Source organism: Leucoraja erinacea, chromosome 15 (genome assembly GCF_028641065.1).
Source record: "Leucoraja erinacea ecotype New England chromosome 15, Leri_hhj_1, whole genome shotgun sequence".
NCBI lineage: Eukaryota > Metazoa > Chordata > Chondrichthyes > Rajiformes > Rajidae > Leucoraja > Leucoraja erinaceus.
The window spans coordinates 18,699,807-18,720,362 of record NC_073391.1 but is presented as its reverse complement, the minus strand read 5'-3'; the positions used below and the strand labels follow the sequence as shown (position 1 = coordinate 18,720,362).

Here is a 20,556-nt window from a genome sequence, read left to right as displayed (position 1 = left end):
TATAGTGGTAGAGGTTGCAGGTTCAGGGCATGATGTCGAGGGTGCCAAGATAGCCAAGATGACACACTGCAGCTACTGCACAGGTGGGGCAGAAAATAAATGTTTAGGATGCTGGATATAGCACCAATCAAGCAGACTGTTTTGTCCCCGCATGGTGTCAAGCTGCTTGAGAGTTGCACAGATCCAAATGAATGATGACTATTCCACGCTCCTGACCTGTACCTTTTTGTAGATGGAACTGTTTCAGAGTCTCAAGAGGTAATTATTCACCGCAGGAGACCCAATGTCTGACCAGTTTCGTAGCAGTGGTACTCGTGTGACTGACCCGGTTGCATTTCTGGGAAAAGGGCGGCACAGCGGTAGAGACTCAGGTTCGATCCTGACTACGGGTGACTATGGAGTTTGTACATTCTCCCCGTGACTGGATGGATTTTCTCCAGGTGCTCCAGTTTCTCCCACAGTCCAAAGACGTTCAAGTTTGTAGGTTAATTGTCTTCATTCAGTTTTAAAATTGTCCCCAGTGCATGTAGGATAGCGTAAAGGGTGATTGCTGGTCGGTACAGACTCGATGGGTGATGAGGTCGATGAAGTCATGTGGCTACAAAATGGTGAGTGTGTAGGAATCCTAATGCCATTGAATGAATAGAGGGTTTAACAATCTCTATTTGACACTTTCATGGCAAGTAAATTACTTGCCGCTTTTGCCTGTGTGTTATCTAGAGCTTGCGGTATGCAGACATGAATGGCTTATTTGCAGAGGAGTTGCTAATGGAATTGACTGTAGTGCAATCATTATTAAGCATTGCCTTTCTGGCCTTAAATTATGGACATCCATATCAGTACTATGTGTGATTATGTATTTCATTACCAGCTGCATTGGAGACACATCAAATGACTAGGCAATTTTGAAACCATTTATGGAATGGCATGGAATTCCACACAGAAGCATTTTTTTTTTTTAATGTTGGTGCAATGGCACAACTGGTTCAAATGTTACAATAGTAATGCAAAACAAGATCTCATCAAAGGCACAGACAGAATTTCATGCCAATTTATTCAGATTGTTCAATAGATGCCCTTGTATAGTAAACTTCATTTCACTTTTAGCTCTGCATTGTGGGTCCATTTTGTAAGTGTTTATAACATGATCGCTTCAAAGCCCAGGGCAGACAGTAATATTGCACATCAAAGAAGTTGTGAAAGCCCATCTTGTTGCTTGGTAACTCGAGGTTTACGGGAGACAACAATGCAGCTTAAATAAATGAAACAATTATGATCTCGCCTTCTTGAATAGTACTGCAGTGTTGGCATGGGTCAGTCATAGCTGAAAGGAGTTGCATGAAATAAATAGACTGATGGAATTTAGTTGCAAACAATCAATTTATTCTGAGCATTGTCCCCAAAAAGGAGGTTTAATGTTTTAAACAGTAAATATTACATTACATTTATCAGAGAAAAATCATATGTCAAGTTAAGAGTGTTTTATTGAGTGATTTTAAAAAAATCGTCTAAGTCTTTGCAATACAACAGGTGTTTTTCAAAATACAGTATTGTATGCAAAATGCTTAAAGATGGTTTAAGGTTTGGAAGATTACAACACAGAAATGCAAGATTTTTCTGTTGTGTTTACATTTCACAGAAAATAGGTGCACCCCTCCCCTCCCCCCCCCCCCCCCCCCTTTAGCCCCCCCCATGATACCCAAAACCCACAACTGCAGCGGGTAAAACGTATACTTTGTGAGGCTGATGCAACACAATTTCTTACACACTCAATGGCAAAGAACCTTAAAATATAATATGCAGAACAAGAAAAAATTGAAACAAATTTTCATAAATTTAAGAATTAAATCTGAGGACATGAAAGAGAATGAAACACAATTTATTTTTGAAAACTAGACAAATACTTGTAAATATATAGTAGCTAAAATAGTAATCTTGCACTTGGAGCAAGAAGAGCTTGTGGAGATCTTATTCCTTGAGTGATTGGACCTAATTATGTGAATACTTTCAATGTGTAGATACTAACATGAGATAATATTTAAAGCAGCATTGATTGGACCTAATTTAATACTTTCAATGTGTAGATGCTAACATGAGACAATATTTAAAACGGCATTGGAAAAATGCATTAAAAATTATCAGTTCTCGACATACAACTGTTTGCTTCATTTTTCTGAAGGAGTCCAAGGGAATGATGAAAGACCCATATATGCTTAAAAGATTAAAACAGTTCAAGGGAAACCATTAATCAGTTCATAAACAGTTACTCATAACCTTCTCCAGCATGACTAATTCTGTTTTAGTAAGATGATGGTTTTCCTTTGGTGTTGCCACTTTAAATGAATTTGTTTAATCAGCATGTTCAAAAAAATTACGTTCATCACAGTTGTCATCGTGAAGGTACACCCAACATTTTCACTCGTTATAACTGGTGTCATTAATCATGTATCATGTTTCACCCAAACGCAGAGAAATAACTCCCAAAACAAGCTCAACAGGCTGCTAAAAGATTAGACCATCCTTTGCAGGGTTGGGTATAAAATAGTTGTAGTTGTAGATAGGGCACCTAATTCCTTAGTATTCCACTACAATTGAATCCGAGGCCACGCCACCATTCAATTATGATGTAATTAAAACGGCGAGATTATTCTGTTTTAGAATTTAAACACATCATTGTTTGATGTTGTGTTTTTCTTCTTAGAAATGTGTTCCATCCATAGAATTCCTTTTTGTTTCATAAATAATCTCTTCCAAACTGTCTTTTTCATCTCTTCAGAAGACAAGCCAAAAACTTAGAAAATCTTCAGTTAGTATAAACCATTTGCTAATTTAATCCTTTCTTTAGACATCCCCGTCTATTGATCAGCACTTTTAACTAATACCACACCCATTCATTTACATCACAGTGTCATACGAATTGTTGATTCATGTTTTATTTTTTCAGCTTCCTTTCTTCACTTTCCTGTTTGCTATGTGGCACTGAAGTTGAAACAAAATGGGAAATGAAAGCAGTTCTATGGGTGACCAGGTGGGTCTCTGATTACATTTATTCTGAATGCATGACATACGGTGTTCAGTGATCAGTAAGTAACATCAAAAGATTGTGGGTGTTCAAATGTGTTTCTATTCTATAAGCAGAAAATATATTTTGTCCTTTGTTGTTGTTCATCTATATTAACGAGTTGGATGAGAAGGTAGTTAGTAAATTTGCAGATGATGTCCAAAGTTTATAAAAAAGACTTGGATCAACTCGGGAAGTGGTCTGAGGAATGGCAGATGGAATTTAACTCTGGCACAGTGGTGCAGCGGTAGAGTTGCTGCTTTACAGCACTTGCAGTGCCGGGGTTCGATCCCAACTACTGGTGCTGTCTGTACGGAGTTTGTACATTCTCTCCGTGACCTGCGTGTGTTTTCTCCGAGATTTTCGGTTTCCTGCAATTCAAAGATGTACAGTTTGTAGGCTAATTGGCTTGGTATAAGTGTAAGTTTCCCTAGTGTGCATAGGGTAGTGTTAATGTGTGGAGATCGCTGGCTGGTGCGGACTCGGTGGGCCGAAGGGCCTGTTTCCATTCTGTATCTCTAAAACTGAAAACTAAAACTAAGTGTGAGGTGGTGCATTTTGATAACTCAAACCAGGGCAGGACCATAGTCAATGGTAGGGTACAGTGAATGTTGCAAATCATAGAGATTAAGGATACACATACACTGTTTGGCACACTAGCCTTTAATCAGTAAGGTTATTGAGTAAAGGAGTAGGGACAAAATGCTACAGCTGGAAAATATGTTAATGAGATGATATTTTTAGTATTGTGTGCAATTCTCGTTGCCCTGCAAGAGGAAGCTTGTTATTTAAAGCTGGAAAAGGTGTTGATAATTTTCACCAGGATATTACCAGGACTTGAGGGCTTGAAGTATAAGGATAGGTGGGGACTTTTTTTCCCCTAGGGCATAGGAGGTTGAGGAGTGACATTATAGAGGTATGCAAAATCATGAGAGGCATTCTGTAGATAAGATGAACAGTCATTGTCTTTTTCCCAAGGAAGAGACGTCCAGAACAAGAAGGCAAAGGTTCAAGGTGAGAAGGGAAAGATTTAAGAGACTTGAGGATCAATTTCTTCATGCCAAGGGTGCATATATGGAACAAGCTTCCAGGGGTAGCTGTAGTGATGGGTACAATGGTGATGTTTAAAAGATATGTAGACGGGCATATCGACAGGAAGGATTTGGAGTGATACGAGTCAAATGCAAACATTTGAATAGCTCAGCTATAAAGCCTAGTCACCATGGACACGTTAGACCCAAAGGGCTTATTTCCTTGCTGTATGTATGACTCTATGTTCATTTAGATATGAGATTTTAATTATTAATTATTTGTAATCTTTATATTTCTACAAGGACTTCCCGGCGAAATTAAAATAGCCTTGTATGTATACTGCGCGATATGTTAGTTTTATTGCTGGACCATTGAAACACATTTCTGGAAGTATTTTACATTGAAAGAAGCTGAGAGTCAATGAAACTATTTGTAACATGTGATCATCTGCTGATGCACAGATATATTGGACATTTTTACTGATCATTTACCCATGTGAGAATAATTTCTGCTTTTATTGTGATGCCAAGTTACACAGTGAATAGAATTCAAGACAATTGGATTGTTCTGGGTCTTTATATTTTGTATCCAGTACATAGTCTTGACATGAGCTGCAGCTTTTTTGTTCTGATCATAATGAATGTTGCCTGTAAATTCACTTATTTTCATTCTCAAACTAAACACCCAGAATGTTAGACTAGTCACAATTATTATTTGTCATAGTGAGAGAGTGGAAAGATTTATTATTTTCATGAACGTTTCAATGTTTTATGTCATAATAATAAACAAAGGGATAATTTTCCAACATGTCTGTGGTTGGAAACTTCGGCTGACTCCAGCTCAAAGAGGGGATATTTCATTTGCATGTAAATTTCTTCACCATCAAAATCCATTTGAAAAGATAACCTCTGGCTGCTCATCAACATGGATTACTGCCAGTAATTGTCCATTGAAGTTGTTACATGATAAACACGCCATTTACAATAAAAACTGCTGGTGGTACTCAGCAGGTTAGGCAGCATCTGTGGAGAGAAGGAACAGATGACATTTCAGGCAGGGGAACCCTTCAGACTGATGGGATAGGGGAGAGAAAGCTGCAAAAGACGGATGGGGCAAAGTTTGGCAAGTGATAGATGGATACATATGAGGGACAGTGACGTACGGTGAGGTCAATGGCTGGGGAGGCACTGGCTGGTATCAGAGCCAGATTTACACACATGTGAAACATCCCCCCCACAGCGGAATCAACGTTTCCTACTGAGGGAAGACACCAAAGTTCAGTCCTCTTCCTCTGTTCACACGTGGTCGGGGCCTACTGATGCCTACGCAGTCGCCGCTAATGGCCCGATGTTTCAGGCCCTCGAACGGAAGAGCACTCTCAGCGGCCCAGAGCCTCCAAATCTGCTGCTTCCTACTGGAGACCATGGCTTCCGAAGTCCACAGGCCGAGCTGGGTGGAGATTCAATGCTGGCGACCTCGGTGAGAGATCCCAGGCTCCGCGATGTTAAGGTCAGCGCCGCCCATGGCTAGAAAGTCAGAGCTGGAACCCATTGCTGCGCCGCCACTGCTGAAGCTAGCTAACGTGGAGGGAGAGCGAGGCAGCGTCAATTACGTGGGCTGAGCCTACGTAATTGACGCTCGCACTCCCTCCACTGGGCTCAAGACACGCCCCCCCCCCTCAGTGAGGCAGATGTGATAGTTGCCTCCCCTGGTGCTTTTTCATTGCAGTTTTATGACAAGACCAGCGAGCCTAAATTTAATATCTTTATACGTGAAATAAGTTACCTTGCCTATGGAAGGCGAGGACATGTAATGAAGGGGTCTACAAACATTACATTGGTGAAATGCAAAGATATAGTAAAGGGCCTGTCCCACTTAGGAGACCTCCACCGCAACCTCTGGCGACCTTAAGCAACTTTTTTTTTTAAAATCAAGGTCGCAGTGACCTACGACTTCCTACGGCCTTCCACGACTATGTGTATGACCTCCTACGACTATGTTGAAGACCTCCCTTGACCTCCTTCGACTATGTTGAAGACTGGCTTCGACCATGTACGGTTTACTCACGGATGGTCTCTGGCAAATTGGTCCGTGAATGAGCACGACCCCCTTCGACCTCAGAGAACCACACCGAAAATCAACAACGACCAGTGACGAGTGTCTACAGCTCAAATGATCACCTGATAAAATGATGCCATGTCTGCATTTTTTCCTCACTTAAAAAATGCATTTCAGGTTTAAAAAAAAAAATCATTCTGAACCATGCAAGCAAGGAAGGAACTAGTTTGGAGGATGTTAGTAAAAATACAACTACTGCTGTTTGCAGTAGCCCTTTTGCTTCAGCAGCTTTTAAAGAAAGACAGAAGGGGAAGAGCAAGGGTGAAGAGGAAGCACAAGAAGAGGTCTCAATGGGTGAATGGAGATAATGTGATGGACTGTTTAAATTACCTTTTTTTTCTACTGACCTTTTTTACACCCCAGAGCTACTACCTTCAACCACCTTCGAAAAGGAAGTAAGTGATATTGTATGATATCTTTTTACTATTTCTGCTTATTAATTTCCTCAAATTAGTTTGCACTGCAAGGATTAATAGTAGGCCCAGCCAGCTGTCATTATGGTTTGAGTGAACCTGACCATAATTTCCAAAATAAAGTATTAGTCAGCCTCTTCATCTGCACTCAGCACCAACAGAAAATCTAAGATTGAGATCCAGTTTTACATTTCAGGTTATGCCTAAAACATGTGCTTTGCACGGTGCCACACACATCTGCATAAGTCTGAAGAAGGGTCCTGACCCAAAATGTCACCTATCCATGTTCTCCAGAGATGCTGCTTGACCTGCTGAGTTACTCCAGCACATTTTGTGTAGACCAGCATCTGCAGTTCCTTGTTTCTATATCTTCATAACTCTCTTGTGTACTGGCAAAACAGTGTCCCCTGCACCTTTGTTTCAGAGTGTGTGAAAATCTGTAGGAGTATTCGTCATCATTTGTTACAACAATGTCACGGTTGAAGAATACAAGCATTGTGATTTATCGATTGTAATTAAAAACAAACAAGAGCTAATCGTTTGCCGAACAATTGTCTTAAATTTTCGGTATGATCTATTGAAGTTATTTTCACCGCTTGGAGTTTTGCAGTTATTAAACAGCATCTTTGATGATTCCAGGCGGCAGAAGGTTTGACTGGGCAAAATATGGGCATTCATTTATATTTTGATTCATCCTTTTAGCCAAATGCTACTGAAGCAGATACAGTCACATCCTCACCTGCAAGCCAGGAATCTACAGAGGTATTATGAAAGGCATTTTGCTGGGTATCCTGCTTGCTGCATCATGAGCTGGGCCAGAACTTTACATGGCTTGCTATTTCTCCAGCACAGAATCTTTTGCTGTGAATATCATACATACCCATACAATCAGTGCATGCAACCTAACATAATGCAAGCTAATGTAATTTAAAGAACAATAATCCTACTTGGACTAGAATGAGACATTGTTATGACCTGCTAACATGTTGCAGTGGTAATGCATAACTGCAAGCATCAACTGAATGTAAATTGATATCACTAAATTGTGGTTCCTAATTTCCTAATTTGTGCTGGTGCAATGGATGCAGCAATTTTCTTTTACAGTTGGCAAGGTAGTTTAAATTTGTCTCCACTTATTGTCATGTTGCTGATTTGCTTCACTCATAGCTTTCACATAGAAACATAGAAAATAGGTGCAGGAGTAGGCCATTCGGCCCTTCGAGCCTGCACCGCCATTCAATATGATCATGGCTGATCATCCAACTCAGTATCCTGTACCTACCTTCTCTCCATAACCCCTGATCCCTTTAACCACAAGGGCCACATCTAACTCCCTCTTAAATATAGCCAATGAGCTGGCCTCAACTACCGTCTGTGGCAGAGAATTCCACAGATTCACCACTCTGTGTAAAAAAATGTTTTTCTCATCTCGGTCCTAAAAGACTTCCCCCTTATCCTTAAACTGTGACCCGTTGTTCTCAACTTCCCCAACATCGGGAATAATCTTCCTGTGTCTAGCCTGTCCAACCCCTTAAGAATTTTGTAAGTTTCTATAAGATCCCCCCTCAATCTTCTAAATTCTAGCGCGAACAAGCCGAGTCTATCCAGTCTTTCTTCATATCCTGCCATCCCAGGAATCAGTCTGGTAAACCTTCTCTGTACCCCCTCTCATTCACATGTTAGTTAACCAATTGGAAGAGTGTTAGGAAGACACTGATGATACCTCCAGGGATAACCATATAACAATTACAGCACGGAAACAGGCCATCTCGGCCCTTCTAGTCCGTGCCGAACACTTACTATCACCTAATCCCATCTACCTGCACTCAGACCATAACCCTCCATTCCTTTCCCATCCATATACCTATCCAATTTATTTTTAAATGATAAAATTGAACCTGCCTCCACCATTTCCACTGGAAGCTCATTCCACACAGCTACCACTCTCCGAGTAAAGAAGTTCCCCCTCATGTTACCCCTAAACTTTTGTCCCTTAACAGCGATAGGTCCAATTCATATTGTAAATTTATAATAAGCCCAATCCGATGTTGCTAGAACTAAATATTGACAAAGAAAGACACAAAGCACTGAAGTAATGCAGCCAAAATCCCTGGAGAACATGGAAAGGTGATGTTTCAAGTCAGGACCCTTCTTCAGAAGCACTTTGTCTTTTCTTGTGAGCCAGCATCTGCAGTTCATTGTTTCTACAAGAACTAAATATTGTTAGATGCTGGATGCTCCAAAATAACTGCTTGTATTGGAGCTTGAGAAAATTAATGATAAATGTTTCAACGAGTTAAATAAATAGCCGAGTATTGAAGCTTCTGCCAAGTTGTTTCAGTAGAGTTTGATGGTGCAACAGTAGAATTGCTGCCTTACAGCGCTTGCAGCGCCAGAGACTGGGTTGATCCTGACTATGGGTGTTGTCAGTACGGAGTTTGTATGTTCTCCCCATGACCGTGTGGGTGTTCTTTGAGATCTTCCACACTCTAAATACGTCCAGGTTTGTAGGTTAATTGGCTTGTATTTGTATACTTGGTATAAGTGTAAATTGTGTCTAGTGCGTGTAGGCTGTCAGTGTTGCTCACTCTGTAAATTGTCCCTAGCATGTGTTAATGTGCAGTGCCGTCACGGTGGGCCGAAGGGCCTGTCTCTGCACTGTATCTCTAAACCAAACTATAGTAACAACACCTAGTATCTAGAATAGAATAGTTTCTTTATTGTCATTGTAACATGAACCATGTACAACGAAATTAAAAAATGTCAGCCAGTCAGTGCACCATTCAAACATTTCTAAAAGCTAACGATACATACAAGGTAAAATATTAAAAGATAAACAACTAAATAAATATCACGAAAATAGCACGCATAAATCTACTATGTAGAAGGTACGTCCAGTTCAGAAAATGCAGGTTAAATGCAATTGTCACCCAACCAGTCTGCTCTTAATCATCAACAAAGGGATAGAAGCTGTCATTGGCAGTGCTATCAAGTGGCATTTAGTTACCGATGATAACTCATCAATATCCAATTTGGACTTTGCCAGCACCTCATCACAGTCTGGGTCCAAACATGGATGAAAGAGCTGATTCCAGAGGACAGGCAAATTCAACTGCCCTTGACATCAAGTTAGCATTTGACCATGAGCATTGCACCAAGACGCTTTGGTAAAATTCTAAAATCAACGGCTGGAGTCAAACCTATAGCTGTCAGAAGTTTATTCTCCCAATACTGTAACCTCAATGCAGGAGTTCATCGAAGTGATGCCCCATGCAAATATATCTTGATCTGCATCATCAAAGATCTTTCTTCCATTGTAAAAGGCTACAAGTAGGTATGTTGCAAAATCTACCTTCGGCGTCGCTGCAGATCTGTCCCAGCCCATGTGCGTGATTTTGTCACCGTTGAGAGGGGGGCAGGTTTAAAATGCGATTTTCCCTAGGCTATTCAAATCAAGGTTGTTCAGCCTACTTAGTTGCTGACGAAAAATCGCTGGGACGTTGGGTCGCTGGGGCTATTTTAAAACTATATTGGTTAATTTAGTTGTTATAGTAAGTTAAAAATTATCCTCTAAACCCGCGACCGCAGACAACGGGACGGATCTCATACAGGGGACAACGGAAGGTAGGTTGTTTATTTTTACATTACAAAGGGCTTCTTAAGATCCCTTTATACAAAGTTTAATGTTGCGAGTAGCTAATTTGGAGGCCCATTAAATCCTGCAGTATTTTTCTGGGCATATGGGGTACAAGTCTACCGCAATGGGAACGTTCTAAACCAGCGCGTGCCACAGAGTTCCACAGGATCCCACTCGAAAGCTGATTTAAATGGCCATTAATTTACAGCAATTGAACACTAAATTCCTTCCATTTGGCCCATAGATTAATGTAAATGAGATTTAAAAATCATGTTTTATTGTGAATTCTTTGTGAATGTTATTTGGCCATTAGGCTATTTAAAAATGTTAATATTTTCTTAAGAAATGGATAGATGCTTAGATCTAGTAATTGAAGTTTGGAATTAGCTACAATTGGGTAACTAACTAATTATATAGAAACATAGAAATTAGGTGCAGGAGTAGGCCATTCGGCCCTTTGAGCCTGCATCGCCATTCAATATGATCATGGCTGATCATCCAACTCAGTATCCCGTACTTGCCTTCTCTCCATACCCTCTGATCCCCTTAGCCACAAGGACCAAATCTAACTCCCTCTTAAATATAGCCAATGAACTGGCCTTTACTTATCCTCTGTGGCAGAGAGTTCCAGAGATTCACTACTCTCTGTGTGAAAAAAGTTTTTCTCATCTCGGTTTTAAAGGATTTCCCCCTTATCCTTAAGCTGTGACCCCTTGTCCTGGACTTCCCCAACATCGGGAACAATCTTCCTGCATCTAGCCTGTCCAACCCCTTAAGAATTTTGTAAGTTTCTATAAGATCCCCTCTCAATCTCCTAAATTCTAGAGAGTATAAACCAAGTCTATCCAATCTTTCTTCATAAGACAGTCCTGACATCCCAGGAATCAGTCTGGTGAACCTTCTCAGCACTCCCTCTATGGCAATAATGTCCTTCCTCAGATTTGGAGACCAAAACTGTACGCAATACTCCAGGTGTGTTCTCACCAAGACCCTGTACAACTGCAGTAGAACCTCCCTGCTCCTATACTCAAATCCTTTTGCTATGAAAGCTAACACACCATTCGCTTTCTTCACTGCCTGCTGCACCTGCATGCCTACTTTCAATGACTAGTGTACCATGACACCCAGGTCTCGCTGCATCTCCCCTTTTCCTAATCGGCCACCATTTAGATAATAGTCTGCTTTCCTGTTTTTGCCACCAAAATGGATAACCTCACATTTATCCACATTATACTGCATCTGCCAAACATTTGCCCACTCACCCAGCCTATCCAAGTCACCTTGCGGTCTCCTAGCATCCTCCTCACATTTATCCGTGCTGTTAGACTATGCTTTAATTTCAGGTCATCCAAGTAAGATTGTTTCATATTTGTTTCAGAATGCTTCAATCTATAATAACTGAAAATTTCTTTCAGTTCTCTTAATTTTTAAGAAAGTTATGGCCATTTCACTGTCCTCGATCACAGCTTTTGTGTTAAGTCAAATGGAAAATCAATAGGGAACAAGATGCTAATTTCCGAGTATGAAAACGGCCATAACTTTTTTAATACTGAAGATATGAAAGTGAATTAGGTGTCAAATTAAACTTATTTTTGTGCTTTATCCGATGGGATAAATTGCAGACTTGATTTTTAAAATCTCAAAATTTTGTAACATAGCTACTACGTGGGGAATGCCTGCAGATGATTGCACAGTTCTATTCACAGCTCCTCACTAATTTAAGCAACTCGCCTGCATGCGCCTAGGCAAGTTCAGGCACGGGCTGACAATTAACTTTGTACCCTGAAAGTGGCAGGCTATTAACACCTCCACAAGAGAGAAACTACCTTCCCTTGATGTTAGCATAAAGTACATTTTGTATTTGTCAACAGGACATAAACGTTCAAAAAGTAGGAATGAAATGAGAAGAGCCAACACTAATGCCACCCAGTATTAAAATAAAAATCTAGAAACTTAGGTATTCATTGGATAAACTTAACCTAAAAGGCATACGGTGATAATGATGTATGGTCATGGACTGTAGTGCAGTTAAAGGCATAAAAACATATTATATATTTGCCACTAGAGGACAGTGTAGTACAGAATTGTTCAGTTAAGTCTGCAATGCCTGGACTGAAACTCAAACGATTTTTAAATTTGCAGTTCTCACAGTAGAATTAAAAGGTATTTCACTGTTGAAAAGAATAGGTTCTAACTTGCCTATGTGTGCTTTACTGATGAATAGTGAACCAGAAATATGAATCTGAATTAGCTTAAATTGATCTAAAAATAATTATGTGGAAAATGTCATTTTATTTCCATGTTGCTTTCTGACATAGAAGGAGCTGTACCAGCTCACAGAGCAATCAATCTCAATTCCCCACTAATTTTCACTGTAACCCATTCTCCTGATATTCCCATCAATTTCCCCTCTTCCATCCAGATTCTATCACTCAGTTACACTTGACTGGGTTTAGATTGTGCTATATTTGACTGCATGCATTTGATTCAAAAATCTCCATGTAGATACTCAGAAAGATAAGTGTAGAAAGAGAAGGTATTGCAGGTAAATGTCTGAGTCTCGTTCAGTGAAGCATGTTTGTCATGCTTCAAACCAATCATTCGTAAACAGGTTTTGGTGAGAGTGTGGTCAATGTTATTTTGCTGTTGGGTTAATATGTGATCATTAATATTCAACAATTTGCTGCCATTTTGTGAACAGGACATACCAGGAAAAGTTCTATGTTGTAAGATCGATGCCAGCATTGTAACTGTACTGGAACATCTTGGCAAGAGGTGTGGCTTTGGTGTTCAGCACCACAGTTGGGATGTAGCCTGGTCCCAATGTCTTTGCTATACCCACCGTTCTCGGTCATTTCTTTTGATATCCTCGACAACTACTATTATTAACTCAAAACTATCTTCCATTATGATGATGGTCTCTGGAGGTGGTCAATTGGGACTTGGGTAGATTGGTATAACTGAGGTTAAATTTACCTCTTGTTCTGTGGCAGAGCCTGGCTGATGGACATATTCTTTTGATCTCAGCTCCCTTGGTCAGTGGTGATGCTACCAAGCCACACTTCATAAAATATGTTGAAGTCCCCCACCTCAGCAATATTCTAGACCTTATTACTTTCAGCACATGCTGTAAATGTTATTGATCAGGGTGGAGCCAGCCGAGGATATCTGGAGGTGATATCACAAAGATACCTCACCCGTGTCTGACCTAAACAGTGATAGCAATAACTACTGGCCTTGCCAACACCCAGTTCCCAAAAATGAATGTCCATAAGAAAAATAAACAGTAATTCCATGAATTACAAATGTCTGATTTACAAAGTTTTATAGTAATATCATTGATTCTTCAGGGTATGTGTCTTCAATCTACAAGATGTTTCACTACTATGAACAGCGTGCCACCCTCTGTGTGTTCAAATGTACAGAATGCCTTTTGTCTAGCCATTTCGATGGACAAAATTTACCTTCAAACATTTTCAAGTACTGTAACACTTTTGTAAATTAAGCTACTCAACTTGTGGAAGAAGACCTCTTTCTGAGAGCACCATGATTATATTTCATTGGTAAACAATGGCTAAGCAAAAATACTGTCATTCAAAAGTTCATAAATCATTTCAGAAAATGGAATTTCTGTGCGTGAAAATACAATATTGTTCCTTCATAAGGTACCCCTTCACCTAATAACATTAAAGATGAACATCCTCAAATGGTGTGGGGAACCGGCATTTATTCCGTGCCTAGCTGGCTCGCATTTCTGATTTAGACCCTAAAGTATAGATGAAAAATAATACAGGAAATTGTTGAATCACAAAACTGGGTGGGCTCTGTCTCTGGAGAAAGAAAACCTTTTCAGATTGACGCCTTTTCAAAAGAACCATTGGATTTTAATGAAATAATGAATGCTTTTTTTTAAACATGAGATAAATATTTTTTTCTTTTATATGAAATCACCAAATTCATGTCCTCGATGTCCTTCTTTCGTGACATAAATCAGAGATAATGAAGCATCTCACAGTGTTCCCACAAGTTATCTATATTGGTCTATGACTGGCTATCAAATGGAATTCAATTCACGGGACTTACTGAATTTGGTGTCACCTTGATGGCCATTTTGAAGTGTGTACATAATGACCGCATTGAACGGGTAATGGGAATTTTGGACTTTGACCTGATTTTTCTTACGGGAGCCAATGTTAGTCATTTGTTTTATCAGGTTTTTCTTTGCTGCTGGTTAACAAGATGAAAAATGAGGAAAAGAGCTCATCTAGTTTAGGGAATTATTAAAAAGCAGGACACTGGACTCCTAAGCAAAAATGTTGTTATTTTGACTTAAAAACTAGACTCTAAAAACTGTTCTGCATATCCTAGTAATGCTGAAACTGTTGGTCTACCCTTTTCAAGGAATGACTGATGCAAACAAGCTATTAGGTGGAGAAATTAGTAAAACAAAAGGCACAGCCAATGCTAACTGCTCTCAAAGGCAGGGCTGTTTTTTCTTATTTGTTAACGCTGCTGTATTTGGTTAGGCTGTCAGTGTTGCTCACTCTGTAATTTGATCCCTGACGCTGAAAAGATGACCTTTGGCCTGCTTCCCAGCATTCACCTGTTAGAGATTTTTGCTAATCTTGTAATTCAGGAAGTTTTCTTAAAGCATATGGACTGTTGGTAGCAAGCCCTGGAGTTTGTTTTAGGAGTACTGTGGAAGGGAATAAGAGGAAAAGGTAAGAGATCTCAAACCAGTCAACACAAACTGAGCGTGGTGGTGTAGAGGGAGATCTGTGGTGTTTAGTTAAATCAGAAATTGCTATTTTTTTGCTAAAAGACAGACTGAAAGCTGCATGGCTCACTGTGACATGTTGTAACAGCCAGCACACACAGGAATGTGAGCGTTTGGATCTAATCGAGGAGTGATTGAACAGTGTGACATGTTGAATCAACCACCACACGCAGGAATGTGAGCGTTTGTGTCTAATCAAGGAGTGACTTGAACAGTGTGACATGTAACAACAGCCACCCACAGCAATCTGAAGGTTTATGAGGAGTGGTACCTGTGTTTAAGATGAATGTTACCTAGCTTGGAGAAAGAAGTGTATTCTTTACAAGTTACTTTTGTACGTCTTATGTGTGTAGACCTCTGCAAAGTGTGGATCAGTTCAAAAACAGCGATCAGCTTTGTTCAAGGGCACATAATTCTTCTGAGGGTCATGCCATTATTTAAGCGGTGCTGGAATTCGCTAAAATGCTATTGTGTTGTGATTATGCTTGTTACCGGGGGCAGCAAACATGTGTTGTTAACTGAAGCCAACGGATTAAGAATACAAAAGCATTGTGTTCAGAATTTTGTAATGGCGTTCCATGGCTAAAATAAAGTAATTTTCAGTTCAGGTTAATGAGATTTGTGTGAAGTTTGTACCTTTTTAATTCCACCCATTAATTACTGTTAAGTCTTTGTGCCATTTTAGGCTTGTAATTACAGCCCCAGTGTATTTAAAAGTCATCAGTTAGCAAGGTGATGATGGAAATTAGGTATTTTTTGTTCTTTATCTAATAATTTCAACATGGCAAACACTGATTGGGAGTAATTCAATTTGGTAATGCTAAGGCCAGTCTTCCCAGGCATTGTTTAAATTGATTGAAACCACAATCCCATCTGTATGAACCACAAATGCAAATGGAAGACAACTACCTTTACAGCATGGATGAGTACAGAAGGCACTGGCTCTCCCGTGCTTGGAGTATTTCAGTGGTTTCCATCTTTCCACCATTCAAGACATTTATTTATTTCTTGAGCTTCCAACTGAGCCAAGAGGTGTGATACTGTTTTTTCATCTGCAAAGGAGGTTTTAAATGCATGCTCCACCCCATTTCCTGCATCTGACAGCTCAAAATAGATTAGATAGAGTGCATGTGGAGAGGATGTTTCCATTAGTGGGAAAGTCTAGGGCTCGGTCACGGCCTCAGAATTAAAGGACACCCCTTTCAGAAGGAGATGATAAGGAATTTCTTTAGTCAGAGGGCGATGAATCTGTGGAATTCTCTGCCACAGAAGGCTGTGGAGGCCGTCCATGAATATTTTTAAGGCAGAGATAAAGATATTTTTGATTAGTACGGGTGTCAGGGGTTATGGGGAGAATCGAGGAGAATGGGGTTAGGAGGGAGAGATAGATCAGCCTTGATTGAACGGCTGATCTACACTACGGCTCCACACTTGATGGGCCAAATGGCCTAATTCTGCTCCTATTGCGTATGACCTTATGAAAATAACTGAGACTTTTTGTTTTCGAACCAAGCCGTGATGCTACCAGTCAATGTACTCTCTACTTTACACTTGTAGAAGTTCAAGAGAGTATTCATCGTCATACCAAATCTCCACAATCTTCTAAGTAGAGGCATTGATGGGCATTCTTTAAAATTTGCCGGGTCTAAGATAGATCTTCAGAGATATGCACACCCAGAAACTAAAATTGATAACTCTCTCCACCACTGACCCATTGATGAAGATAGGTTTGTGTATCCTCGGCCTTTCGCTTCTAAAGTCATCAATCAGCTCCATGGTTTTACTGACGCTCAGAGCCAGGTTGTGTTGCTGGAGCCCTTCGATCAGGAAATCAATCTCCCTCCTATAGTCTGACTCGTAATCCGTGGTGTCGTCAGTGAATTTTACGATGGAGTTGGAACTGTGTCCACGTATACAATCATGGGTACTCAAAATACTCTGTGTATTCAACATATGGCAAGTGAAAGGGCAAATACACAGAGTCTACAAGAGAGGAACACTGTCTTCACAGAGCTAGTAGAGCCTTGCATCGACTCCTGGGGAATAGGAATGTCTCATAACTCTTGGTTCACTCAAACAGAAAACCAGCATGCTGCCATCATCAATACATACACTTAAATCTCAGCGGAAGCAGTTGAAGACAGAGAGGAATTCTTGCATAACGCTGATCAGTCCACACCCCAAGTTCAAATGGGCAACAAATCAATTCTGCTTGGTGACTTCAATGCTGTTCTGGAATGGATATGAACTTCTTGAAAGGTGTGATTGTCAGGGAATAAGTAGGGAAAGCTAACTCCAATGGAGTCCCTTTCCTGAGGATATGATCTTGTCATGTCCAACACACTGTCTTGTAAGAGAAACAAGTTCATGCCTCAAGGCACATCCATGATCCAACTACTAGCACCTGTTAGAAAACATCATCATAATCCAAGTGAGGGATAGCAAGGATGTCCAGATTACCCACACCATGACAGGTGCTGAGAACTGCTGGACGAACCAAAGCCTTATTTGGTCTGTCAGTCTGGTCACTAGCCAGTGATGGCAATAGAAACAGTAGCTCAGAAAAATCAAATCAAGTCAAGTCAAGAGAGTTTATTGTCATGTGTCCCAGATAGGACAATGACATTCTTGCTTACTGTAAAATCACCGCTGAAGGACTCAAAAAGACCTCGCAAAAAGACCACCACCAAGGCTGCAGTTAATAGACCCAATCAGAGAGCATTAACAGCGCCTGAAGTCCACCATAATAAGCACCTCTGAAGAAACACTTTGCTACTTTATCACCAAAGAATAGTTTGATAAGACCAACCAAGAAACTCAAGAACTAATTAATTGCAAATGCAGGTAATTCATGAACTAGAAGCACCACCACAGACTGAGGTCTGAAAGTTGAGGTCTACAAAAAGCCTCAGAGGTGGAAAGAACAGAGGAGATCCGATAAATCGGCAACAACCTCAGCAAGCATGGATCCTTAACTAGGCGTCGCAGTGACACAGCTGGTAGAGCCATTGCTTCGCAGCGCCAAAGATCTGGGTTTGATCCCAAACTTGGTGTGTGTGTGTGTGTGTTTTTTTTCCCCCGGTGACCATGTGGGTTTCCTCTGGTTTCCTCCCACATCCCAAAAACATGCTCTGCAAATTGCCCCAATGTGTAGAGAGTGGATGTGAAAGTGGGATGCCAAAGAACTAGTGTGAACGGGTCATCAGTGCTTGGCGTGGACCGAGGGGCCTGTTTCCATGCTGTATCTCTAAACTAAACCGAATAACAAGACAAAACTTGCAGACCAAACACCCAAGCACCTATTCCACAGAGAGCTAAGCGGGAGAGCTCATCTCACATTCCCATATATTTCATCTTTTCTTAAGGTGTAGAAAGAGGTCATTGAGCCCATCAAGCCTATGGCAGCTCTGAGTTTCCCATCAGATGCATGAGCGCCTTTGACCACCCCATGGCAACTATTGACTGCAATCACGCTGCTGCCCTCGCCTCCTCCTCTTTCCTTCAGCTTTTCCAGTAATTTCACAGCAAAGCTTTTTATATACTTATCGATTAATTACGAGATACGGCATGAAAACAGGCCCTTTGGCCCACTGAATCCATGCTGACCATCGCTCACCCGTTCACATAGTTCTATCTCTTCCCACTGTTGCATCCACTCCCTACACACCAGGGGCAATTTACAGAGACCAATTAACTAACAGACCTACGTGGCTTTGGGATGTGGGAGGAAACTGGAGAACGCTGTGGAAGCCCATGCGGTCACACGGAGAATGTGCAAACTCCACACAGAAACACCCGAGGTCACGATCGAACCTGTGTTTCTGCAACTATGAAACAACAGCTGTGCCTCTGTGCTGCTCATTATATGTTATACGACCAACACAAAAGCTGTTAAAAGTTTTCTTCGAAACATTCGCACATTTTCTTCTGTCGTTCTTTACCTGGAAGTGGGGAGCATTCATGAGTCAGGGTGAAAGTGATCTTAGAACTGTTCTTTTTCCTCATCACATCTCATTGTTCATTCAACCATTTGATCCAGGCAGCCACTGCAGTGTCATCATGCATCATGTAGAACCCTTGGTGTAATTAAATGTTCAAAGTCGCCTCAGAGAAATATTATCAAATGCACGGATTAAGATTAGTTACTTTTCCCTCACTGTGAACATTGTTCACTCAGCTGTTTGATGCATGCAACCACAACAGTGTCCTCTTACATTATGCAGAAGTATTGATGTCATTAAATGTCTAAAGGTGCTTCAGAGAAACATTACCAAATGCAAAGGATTAAGATTAGAGGAGGTGCAGCCTTGTCAAGAAGCAGACTTTCAGGAATATGCTGAAGACGGAAAGTGAGGGAGGTCAAAGTTAGCAATCCCATGAATTAAGATCCAGGCATGACTGGCATCTGTTGGTGCCATTTAAAGATGCACACTCTAAATAATTCTCATACATATTTGTTATTTTTTCCCCTCGTGTGCTTCCGTTACTTTTTTTGCTCAACTTGACTTTGCTCAACAGTTCCTTCTCTTTGGGGGTTTTTTTCATACAGTATGGAAGGTCTGTCTTATCAATAATATGTTATATTAATGTGTCATTGTGGGTAAAATGCAACCTCACTCCCACAGTGAGTGACACAAATGACCTGACAATTGGTGGAGTTTTAGATGGTCAGGGAGGTTGTCAAGGGACGCAGCAGGTTATAGATGAGTTAGAAATTTGGCTGGAAAATGGCAGATGGAGTTTAATCCAGACATGTCTGAGGTGTTGAGTTTTATAAGATGAAAGGTAAGAAGAACAGTGGCGCAGCGGTGGTGTTGCTGCCTCAGCACCGGGGAACCGGGTTTGATCCCGACTACGGGTGCTGTCTCTGAGCAGTTTATACGTTCTCACCTAGTTTTCTCCGAGATCTTTGGTCTCCTCCCACACTACAGACGTACAGGTTTGTAGAGTCATTGGTTTGATACAAATGTAAATTGTCCCCAGTGTGTGTAGGATAGTGTTAATGTGCAGAGATTGCTGGTCTGTGCAGACTCATTGGGCAGAAGGACCTGTTTCCGCACTGTATCTCTAAACTAAACTTAAAAGGAGTGTGTACAATAAACGGTACGAGCATTGATGGACAGAGGGATCTTGGTGTGCAAGTTCCTAGCTCCCTGAAAGTGGCGAAACAATATGGAGATAAAGAAGTCATGGGCCATGCTTCCATTGATGGGGCACTGAGTATAATAGTCGGTAAGTCATGTTGCCATGTATAAAACTTCAGTCTGGCCACATTTGGAGTATTATGTGTAGTTCTGGTCGCCACACAATAAGAAAGATGTGGAAGCTTTGGAGAAGGTGCTGAAGAGGTGCTGCAGGATGTTGCTGGAAATAGAGATTGTTAGCTATAAGGAGACCTGACTGGTGATCTGATGACAGACAGGTGACTGTGACTGAGCCACAGGAGACTAAGGCTGATAGAAGTAAAAGGAATTTATTCCACACAAGCAGGTCTTCTGGAGAATTTATTTCTCTTCTC

General features: G+C 40.8%; 1 protein-coding gene across 1 annotated transcript in view; it reads left to right on the top strand.

Annotated features, from left to right (window-relative positions):
• Positions 1 to 2,850: 2,850 nt before the first annotated feature.
• Positions 2,851 to 20,556, top strand: part of LOC129704006 (uncharacterized) — a 234,455-nt gene continuing 216,749 nt past the window's right edge. Inside the window, exon 1 of the mRNA XM_055646803.1 lies at positions 2,851 to 3,028. Within this exon, the coding sequence (XP_055502778.1) occupies positions 2,996 to 3,028 (33 nt within the window). The 5' untranslated portion in view covers positions 2,851 to 2,995. The remainder of the gene's footprint in view (positions 3,029 to 20,556) is intronic.